The sequence below is a fragment of the Mercenaria mercenaria genome, chromosome 6 (genome assembly GCF_021730395.1).
Source record: "Mercenaria mercenaria strain notata chromosome 6, MADL_Memer_1, whole genome shotgun sequence".
Lineage (NCBI taxonomy): Eukaryota > Metazoa > Mollusca > Bivalvia > Venerida > Veneridae > Mercenaria > Mercenaria mercenaria.
This window is the reverse complement of record NC_069366.1, coordinates 38304234-38314913: the sequence shown is the minus strand read 5'-3', so window position 1 is coordinate 38314913 and position 10680 is coordinate 38304234. Positions and strand designations below refer to the sequence as shown.

The 10680-nt window shown below is 36.0% G+C and overlaps 1 protein-coding gene across 1 annotated transcript; it reads left to right on the top strand.

Moving 5' to 3' along the window:
* Positions 1-1485: 1485 nt before the first annotated feature.
* On the top strand, positions 1486-10098 carry LOC123549104 (uncharacterized). Its single transcript, XM_045336913.2, has 2 exons — positions 1486-1641; positions 6961-10098. The coding sequence occupies exon 2, from the start codon at positions 7132-7134 to the stop codon at positions 9343-9345; it is 2214 nt and encodes a 737-aa protein (XP_045192848.2). The 5' UTR covers positions 1486-1641; positions 6961-7131; the 3' UTR covers positions 9346-10098.
* Positions 10099-10680: the final 582 nt, after the last annotated feature.

Below are 10680 nucleotides of genomic sequence, written 5' to 3'. Positions count from 1 at the left end.
AAATTTGGACCACTTGCATAGTTTTGTGTACCGAAATGAACTTTGACCTTAAGATTGACCTACTTTCACATTTCTGTAGCTACAGGCTTCAAATTTAGACCATATGCATAGGATTGTATACTGAAACAAACTTTGACCTTGACATTGACCTAGTGACCTACTTTCACATTTCTCAAGCTACAGCTTTTGAATTTGGACCACATGCACAGTGTTGTGTACGGAAATGAAATTTGACCTTGAGGTAGTCAATAAGTCTTGAAATTTGGAACACTTAAAAATGGCACATTGGTGGGCGCCAAGATCACTCTGTGATCTCTTGTTAAATTAAGTGTCCTCTTTGGAAATTTTCGGTGCACTCTCTCAATATTATCTGCTTGGGCATACCGAGATTGATGTGATATGAATATGAGTCAAATAAGTCTAATGATATTTTGATTCGCAGATTTCTCAGTGCAAACATAGATAAATGCTTTTCCGGATAAAGTGTCTATTTGTTGTTGTTGTTGTTGTTTTTTTTTTTTCAGAATGAGGACGATCATTGTTTTGGGAATTTTCCTGTTTTCATGATATTACGTTAAATACTAGAACAAGCGGTGTAATAAGTATATCGATCCACTCCTTCTATAAAATATTCATTTAGTAGCCTTGTCTAATCCTGCCTCTTTGTTACTATTAAGATTTCTAATAGCTCCTCGTATCTTTAATTCTGATATGGGTACGTCCAATTCTTCATATATTAATTCTGTATTACCGTTAGTGCTGTCGAACTTAAATTCCACATTTTTGTTTAAGTTTACTTCTTGAGCTTGACTACGATTTAAAATATTAAAGAAATTAGATAAATTAATACTTTCACCGCTAGTCCGTTTATTCCTTTTAAACCGCTATCAGAATTCTTCTAAGTTCATTCATTTCTCTACCCTTGTTTCTACCCTTGTCTACATTGTATTTAGTTTTTGTTTGGCATACTGAATACTTATATTTTTACACATACGGATCTAGATACGCCCTTATACCTTGTATAGTCTTTAATTGTCTTTAACAGTCCGTCCAGGATGTCCGTAGGAGGCGCCAAAATCGAGAATAAGGTGCATTGATCTTACATCAAATGTTTACACACAATTGTCGAAGTCGTTAGATGACAAAGCTTGGTTATTGAATATATGATACGCTACTATATGCCCATTGACCTAGTTGGTCATGACTATTTAATAAATCGTATAACAATGAACCACCCGTTGATTTTACGTATAAAATGTTTGATGTGTATATGGGAAGCGTTAATTTTAAAGAAGGAAACACGTTTTTAAACCTATTCGGTTTTCTTGAATTCCACTGTTTCGCTGTTTTTATTACCCCATCCAAAGACCGGAACCCAAGTGTGTCCCAAAAAATACTTGTATACTTTATATACATGAATATTGCCAGTATAGCCATGCACACACTCATTTCCGAATACCTCTCCAGGTCCTCATCAGTCATATAACCACTCGACTTTGTCCAACTACTTGTCACTTGATAACGTTTAAGCAAACTTAACCTTAAGTAATTAAGAATTTTAAACTAAATATATGAATTACAACACGAAGACGGAATTTAATGTTACATTTTTACATTGCTGTGACGGAAATGAACTAAATGGTAAGATTTAAACATTTTAATGTGTTTATGATATGAAACTTATTTAAAAAGATGCGTAAACATGTAGATTGATCTTTTAATATGTAATGACCTCTTACATTTCACAGCCGAGTTAGAAAATGAAATTTTTGAAAACATGCCCTTCTGACTTGACACTTAGGACAACAGTTTTGAATAATAGCTATGCACAGGCACACACCACATCTAAATCGACATATGTAATGGAAATTATTTGTCATTTATAACATGGCTGACAGGTTATATCTATATATTTATGTATACATGCAGGAAACGGATAAATGCATGTATGTTTTTTTTATTGATTCGACGAAGTTCGTTCCGCATACTTACATTTGTTATAAAGGGTAAACGAATATAGGTCAAATAGTAAATCTACTATCAAACAGTAATCTATTAAAGGTTGTATAACAGACTGTCAAGTTGATGTAAAGTCGATGTATTTCGCCTGAAACAACTAGTACAACACAACATATATACATTTTTAAGTACTTGTACTTTTCCCAAGGGCATCAATTGAACAATCATGGAATATACATTAAATGTTTAAAATACTTCCAAAGCAATCGTGTATGTACATAATTCGAATCTGTTGTAAAATAGTAATTAGCATTTGAGCAGGGACTAGGTCACGCAAGTTTGTTGTTAATATGCAAATGCAAATTAAGTCTATCAAACACTTATTCACTTTTAGGAAATATCGCACTATTTAAACATAAAACATGTGTATTTAATATTAGAAAGCAATTTAATAACGGTACAATCTCTGTTATACATTTTGTAAACCTTTCAGCGTCGAAGGTTTCTTATTTAATTGTCCCCTTTGTAATATATATTGTCTTTTTGCATGCCGTATAGAGTGCTTTTAACTTTGTACTGAGCACAGGAAGCTTTTGAAATTGGGACATTATCTGTTAATACTTGCATGTATCCTCCAAAACTTGAAGTGGAAACAAATCTGGATGAGATTTCCCATACGGTTAACCGATATATCGGTCTTACTCATATATGGCTACTAGAAATGTCTGATATTAAAATATACTTACCATCCATCTAAATGGTGGAGGACAGCTACCACTCAAAAACTAAACGCACTATTAGTTGTACTACCCATATGCAAGCTTACCAGTCCGTTTGCCCTGGCTCAGTGTGTACTAACGTAAATGATATTTACATACCGGCTTTGAAAATGCAGCGGTGGGATGAGTTTGTTTCTTACCAGGAAAGCAAAATCATTTTCATGGTCACTTTAATGCCGTCATTTTGATACCAAACTTCTTAAAATTGTATGAGTATAAAGAAAAGTAACACATCCATTGGTAAATCAAGTTGATTCCGACCATGAGTAGGATCAACCATCGAGGGGGTAGGACGTTTTTATATTAAGGAAAGCAAAACAGACAGTTACTGTGTTACACACTATTTCAAAGGCAAATTAAATGCGATCAATGCCATACCAATAAAGTATTCAGGTGAAATTTCATCACAAGGTTTTACTCCTCGTAGGCCTTTGATTTTCATAAAACAAAAACATACTAAATTGTTCAACCTGAATAAGTTAGTAGAGAGGTTCTTTTTGTAACAACACATTATACCTTATACCTCATAGACCATTACTATTCATGATTATAAAGTTAATTGTTAGTTAAGAATGTTCCAACTTCTTTTGGACAATTCACCTTAAAATTATGAGTAGTGATAGTCTAGGTGTAAATTTCCAAAATCAATATTCACCAGAGGGGAGGTTTGAAAACGCTTTATAAATAAGAACCACAAAATTCATAATAAAAACTGATGTATGATAAAGACTTAATTCCAGGGTGTTACCCAGTTGGTTATTAAAACACGCCGCTTTGGTTTTATTTCATGAAAACGCAACAATAATGATTCCATGAAAGACTTACCACATTTTAAACAGTAGCACTCAGTTTTCCTACTTCCTGCATGAACGGAAACTTGGTACTAAGTATACTAAGTATGGTTACTTGCTTCCTGTTCGGAAAGTAAAATCATGTTGGTTTTTTACTTGTTTCATTCTAAAGGCCCAGTGCATAAGAACATGTATGATATCATTAAATGAAATACACCATTGTAAACTTGATAAATATATCTAAATTTCTACCGTTCATTTTTTTAAATATCCTAACAAAATTTTTAATTAACATTCAGATCACTTAATTTCAAAATTTCCTAATTTGGAAACCTGACTTCCCGATCGTGAAGCTCATTTTATAGATTTTTATTGAATTGCTTGTACTAATACAGCACTTTAAACAAGAAATGTCTTTAAAAAAGACAAACGGCGTAGAGGTAATAATGTTTTGGCGCATGGAAAAATCATAATTAAACAGGATGTATATACAGACAGAAAAGATTTGGATATGCATCTATGAACACATGACTCATTTGCAAATAATTCAACTAAGCAGCAAACTTAAATTATCAATATGTATCCTCTAAGTTACAGAAGGTCAAAATTATTCGACGTCCTGTGCTGATTCTGAAATAATTTCGTGTTTGGTCAGAATCCCCCAGAAGTACCCACTAACACAATATCTCGACCCAGACTACAGTTACAACCATCCACCACTCATTCATATGAAAGCGAGGTACGCAACGGGGAAAGAAGTGTACTTTCGATTTCTCTTGAGATGATTAATTACTAAAGGCTTTAAAGTTAGAAAAATCATTTTAGTTTTGGGTTAAAATGACTAAATATCTTCTATTGAATATGTGCCTTCTAATATTCAATGTTATTTAAGACTAAGTAATAAATGGTTTATCTTTTCAGCGCGCACCTGTTCCGTGCCCCGCTTACTATAGAATATAGGTCAAAATCCATGTTATACAGCTACGCCGAAAAATCTGAACGGTAGAAATTTAGATAAAGTATCTAAGTTTAAATTGGCATATACCATTTAATGCCACCATGTTTACTCTCATGCACCGGACCTTTTTTATGGAAACAAGTCAAAAAATGATGATTTTGCTTCCCGAACGGGAAACAAGTTACCATATTTAGTAACAAGTTCTCCGTTCGCGAAGTAGAAAAAAAAGATTTACCGAACGGGAAGTTTCCCCTACTGTTGAATATACAACACAACCATAACAAATGTTTACATTTGTTCATCAACAGTCAGTGTCAACGTACCTAGAGTCCATTATAAAATCCGACCCATCTGACAAACGACATTATATTGTCGCAAAAATCTTTAGAAACGACAATGTCCGCCCTGAGCTTCCTCACAGCTACTCACAGTTGCCCCATAGACTTCATTAGAACCCTGAGGATCTGACAGCACCCGTCTGTAGTGCAGCTTTCAAGCTCTGTGTGTTCTGGAGATTGTTAGCTCGAGTCCGTCGTGTAAGATGGCCCCTATGTGTCCATGTCCAGTAGCGCTCATATCTGTCGATATTGCCCGTTTCAATTTTAATGCTTGTCACCGTTAGTTATTCTGTAGAATCATATTTGCATAACACGATATACTCTCTGTACTGAATAATAAATGAACGATTCAGTCACGTCAGCCAGTTTGTGGTTTCGACCGACACAGCACAATAATGAATTGGTTTGCTCGAATAGGTGTGACATCGGAAATTCAAACGTTTATTGAGGCGATGTATTTACCATGCCATCTATATTTGATCATTTAAAATATTTTGATATCAACATGACAGCATTAACATGATTAAGTTTACCTTTAAAATTCTGTGTTACAATACAAGTAATGTTTTTGCTTTCCTGGCAAAACCCAACTTACCCCCACTATAAAGTTTCCAAATCTTTTTATGGCACAAATCGTGCCATACATAATGCTATAGATTAAAAATTTAAATTTTTACACACACCGGTCTAGATGTTGGTATCTTGTGAACTGATTTTCATTGGACACTTAAAGTCCCCTGTAAGCAATGCACAAGAATTCGAGAAAAAAGTACTATAATAAGAGCTGTTTGTGTCCAGAGTGTACTGTGGCATTTGCCCTTATGACTCTAAAAGCTGTATGTGTTATTAATAAACATAAACAATCAGGCTATGGAGTTTGAGGCTTTGGAACCAATAGTCATATAGCTATTGATCAGAAAACTTTTACTGACCTCCCCCCCCCCCCCCCCCCCCCCCCCCCCCCCCCCCCCCCCCCCCAACCAAAAAAAGATAATAATTGTTGTTGGTTTCACAACTGACCATAGGGAAATATCGCACTATAAGACAGTGCGTTCTCAAGTTATTGAGCAAAACAGTTTTCAGTCTCAGGACCTTTAAAGCTATAGGGCTGATATACTGAAAAGAGGCAGTATTTAGTATGTCAGCTGGAAGCCCAAACCTTTTTCAGTAAATTTTTCAAAACCATTTTCTAGGTCACTTCCGTACTTCCGTCTGCTGACCCTACCTGCTGACACTAAATTGTTTTATCTTCTAATGTCCACATACAGTTTGGCCGCTGCAGGCCCAAACGTTCTCCATATTAAAGTCACTTTGACCTCGACCTTGGACTGGCATGAGCAAAACAGTATATCCCATATTCTTCGAAAGGATAAATATTACTTGTTTTGTTGTGTACCCCCCCCCCCCCCCCCCCCCCCACACACACACACCCTCCCCCACCCCGATATGCTTAGCAATATCTTTCATTTTACAAGTAATAACCTAGATTTATGGAATTTGTTACACTTTTAGAAAAATACGCCATAGATAACAAAGAAATTTCAGCCCAATTGGATGATGCAGCTATTTCATTTTATTCATTTCACGACCGCTGCCCAATTTTAAAGTCACAGAGTCCGAATAGTTTGCTTTTGTTAAATGTGGAAATATCATTTCATTGATGAGGTTATTGAGAGGGGGACACTAAGTTATTAAATATGAAGCTACATGTAATTTTTCTAAGATATGGCAGGATAAATAAATCATGATTTTCCTGTATTCTAAAAACATTTGTTCGTTTACAGATTAAAAAAATTATCTGGGTTTTTTTTGCGGCTCGAAAACTAGGTTGAGGTCGAATAATGAATGAAAAGATAACGCAATCTTTTCTATTTGGTTTAAATTTGAATATGTTACTGGCTTAAACATGTGAGAAATTCCGTAGATATACTGTATGTAATATGCAAGTTATTGCAAAAAATATCGAGCAGTTAGAAGATTAGTTCAGTATACTTGCACATTGTAAAAATTTAAGATTAATTGTACATTTGTTTACTTGTAACATGCAGTCATACATTATATTTGAATAATAGGATCCATCAACACCTTGCTAAACCATGCACTTGAAAGATAACAAGTTTATTGTACGATTTCAGGAAATTCATATTACCGCAAGCGAAGATCTGGATAACAGCTATCAAACATACGAGTGTGCGGAAACAAACTCCCGATTGCCTTGAAATAAATATCATTTAGGGAAAAGAAACAAAACTTTCCACTTAGTTTTGTACGAGGTTAATTTAGGACAAACCACATGCAGTAGCAACATGTCAGAGACTTCTTGTCATCGAAATTCAAAAACATATTCAACTGGAGAGGTACTGACAGATGCTTTCCTGAAGTCGATGGAATGTGGATTATGTCATAACAGATTCAAAGACCCAAAGGAAGTTTACTGCGGACACGTGTTTTGTCTCGGCTGTTTACTTGATTATGTAGACAGTCAACAAGTTTCAGAGGTAAAGTGCCCACTGTGTTCAATTCCTATACGGATTCCCAGCGGCGGAATTGATGAGCTGACCACCCATGTTTTCTACCAGGATCTCGCAAGAGAAATTCACATGCTCGAAAATGAAAACAAACTATCGCGTGGGTCCTGCAAATTTTGCTCTGATGATGAAAAATGCCTCGCTACAGTTAAGTGTATCAACTGCCAAGTTTGCATGTGTGAAAATTGCTCATCGAATCACAAGCACAATGGTGTAACCAACGTTGTACCAATACACCGCAAACAGGATTCCATTTTATGTGATATTTTACCAAAGCGCGACACTGCCTGTGATACGCACCCGACAGAATCTCTTCTTCTTTACTGCATAGGATGTAAATGTTGTGTCTGTTTCAGATGTAAAGATGAGCGGCATGCCGATCACGTGGTCACCGATCTTGCAGATGCAGCTGCGCCTGCGCGAACCGCTATAGCGGATGTACAAAGTAGACTGAATGAATATCTAAGCGAAACTAAAGAAGCGCTCAATGATGTAGAACGAATTAGGAAAGAATGCACTGATAATGTTAATGCAACAAAAAAGCACATTGAAGCTCAAGTGCAACTTCTGATAGATAGAATCACGAAAGAAAAGGAGAGAATGCTTTCCGAAATACAGGAACACGCTGATGAAATGAAAGCAAGACTGGGTAAATGTCAAACTGAAATGCAAAACAAATATTCCAGAGCTCAAGCATTGTCTGACCTCAATGAAAATTTGCTGAATTTTGGAAATGACGCAGAAAGTATGCAGTATCAAATAAAAACTGAAAGCCGTTGGGACGAGATACAAGACGACAAATTGAACAGATTTGGACAGGGTTACAAGATGGATATTCGATTTTTCATGAACGAAGGATTTTTAGCAATATTGTCGAAGGAATTGGGTGTTATCCGAGTAACACAGAATCTTTGTCCGTGGACTAGTAGGAAAAGTAAGCCATTTGATATCACGCCGCTAAATGAAGGTCTTCTAGACGCCAGTACATTACAAATGCTAAAGGTGAGGGCAACCATGTCGAACGATTTCTCTTTAAAAAGATCTCAAATATTCGCGAAGTTTGTTGATCCTAAATGGAATCTTGAAACATACAAAACTAGCAAGACTTCTGGTCAGACAGTTACTGTTTGGCTTAAAACCGACGAAGAGCAAGAACAAATGTCTCGTGCTTCGAAACGAATCTCCATGCGATCCTACTCCAGCCCATGTATGACGGCAGAAATTGAATCGTTTAATGAAAAAGGAGATCCCGAGTATAAGAAGAAGTTTGATAAATTGCCAGATGGGACTGTTGTAAGACTTGCAATAGGAAGGAAAGACACGATAATGTTAGCTGTATACCCAGGGATGTACGCGTCATCTATCATAGGTCAGGCGAAACTCAAATCTCTATCCAAGAAAGATGTGGATGGTATATATGTTGCTGTACTCGAGAAAGGAAATTTTGTTTGTGGCGAACTTAGAAAGATCCCTATACCCGAAGGCCCGGGCTTTGACTTTGAAATCACCAGTAGAGGATCAATCGTGGTAAATCCAGCACTGCAACCGAACCTCAACATTTACTCTTCCAACTGTGCTGAAGTTGTCACTAATCACAATCAGCACAAGTTATCTGTGTTGAAAATAATGGAGTCGCCCGATGGTGAAATGGTCTCCATATGCCGGGATGAAGAAGGAAACACAATATGCGAAACTATCGGTGAGAACGGTGAACGCGAAACGCGATTTACGTTTCCAGTGGACTTCCTCTCGCCATTAATCTGCGAATTCAAAGAGGCGCGTTTCGACAGAAATGGAAACGTTCTTATGCATTTTCAGACGTCTTCGTTTCAAGACGCTCTGTATCACGTGAGTGTGAAGTCGTACCGGAAGGAGTATTTAACTAAGCCAGACATGCTTCATAAAGTTGACAAACTTGCTGTTCTACCGGACGGAAGACTTTGCATCTTTGACAAAGCAGAATGTGTGTTGATGACCCTAAAATACTTATGAAAGACATAAATTAGTAACTGCTATTGATTTTCGGAACATCGATCTTGGTCGGTCCGTTGTGTAATTTGAGCAATTTGATGCGGCTTTGCTTATCATATGTTATGGACTGTCAGACAAAATGATGGCATAATAAGCAAGAGTATGTTTTCCTTATATGATGTGTAAAATCATTCTCTTCACATGTTAAATCTTTCGCGAGTTGTAAGCTGTGAAATATCAGTACAAAGACAGGCATCATTAACTGACTTGAATGTTCTGACAATGGTCTAGCATATAAAATCACCTCGGACTTTTATAGATATTGTTATGAAATGGACGTGATAATCAGAATAATCCTTTAAAAATAGCGTCAGCTAGAACTACCAATGCTCGAATCTACTTGACGTTAGTCATGCTATCAAACATTATTTCACCCAACCGGTAAGGGGTGAAAATCAATTTGCCAAGATTCCGGCTTGTGTCATATGAATGTTCTATTTCCTAGATTCATTGACGTGTAGGTTAATTGTTACTACCGCAGAAACTGTTGATTGCTTATATTGTTTTAAGAGGCTTTCAAAAGTCAGCATACTTGTATATACCTAAGCGCTATCTGAAGGTCCCTGAGGCCTTGACATCAGACGTTTATTATCCATATACCCAGTCATTTATCGTGAATTGTATTCATTATAAAGTATCACGCGCGCCCGATTTTTGGCTACGCACCTGCACGCACGCCGACATTAAACCTACTTATATATATAAAAGCTGAAAAGTCTCTCCTTTCAAAAATAACTGATTTTCTCCTGTTGCTTTAAACCTAGTTTTTTAAGTAACGTGAGAATAACTGGTACCTTTTAATCGAGAGATTTGTATACTTTTTTAGCTTTTATCATGAAACTAGTTTAACAAACTCGTTTTGTAAGTAACAGGTTTTCAAACGAGTATTATTTGTCTTCTCAGCTTTTATATATAAGCGGGTATTACAATACATAAAACCGCACCCTACGAAAAGGCATGCTTTTCAAAGTCTTCAACGAAATGGAGATTTTATTTCAATTAAGGTTTTAATTTCATTGATTTTTAATAAGTGTTCTTAATTAAGTAACCATACCTTTTACCAGTTCTAAAGAGACAATAGACAATACGTTGATTTTATGTTTCGGTAGTAATTTCTTGAATTATTCAGTAGACTAGATTTGTATTTTTCAATGTATGTATTATGTATTATGTTTTTACATTTCAAAATAATAAAAATTGACCTAAATAGCAACAATACTTGTCAGTGGAAATACTGGGTGTTGGTCTGTACTTCAAGAAAAAGCAACAATGACAATACTTCTGCTGTTTTGTTGT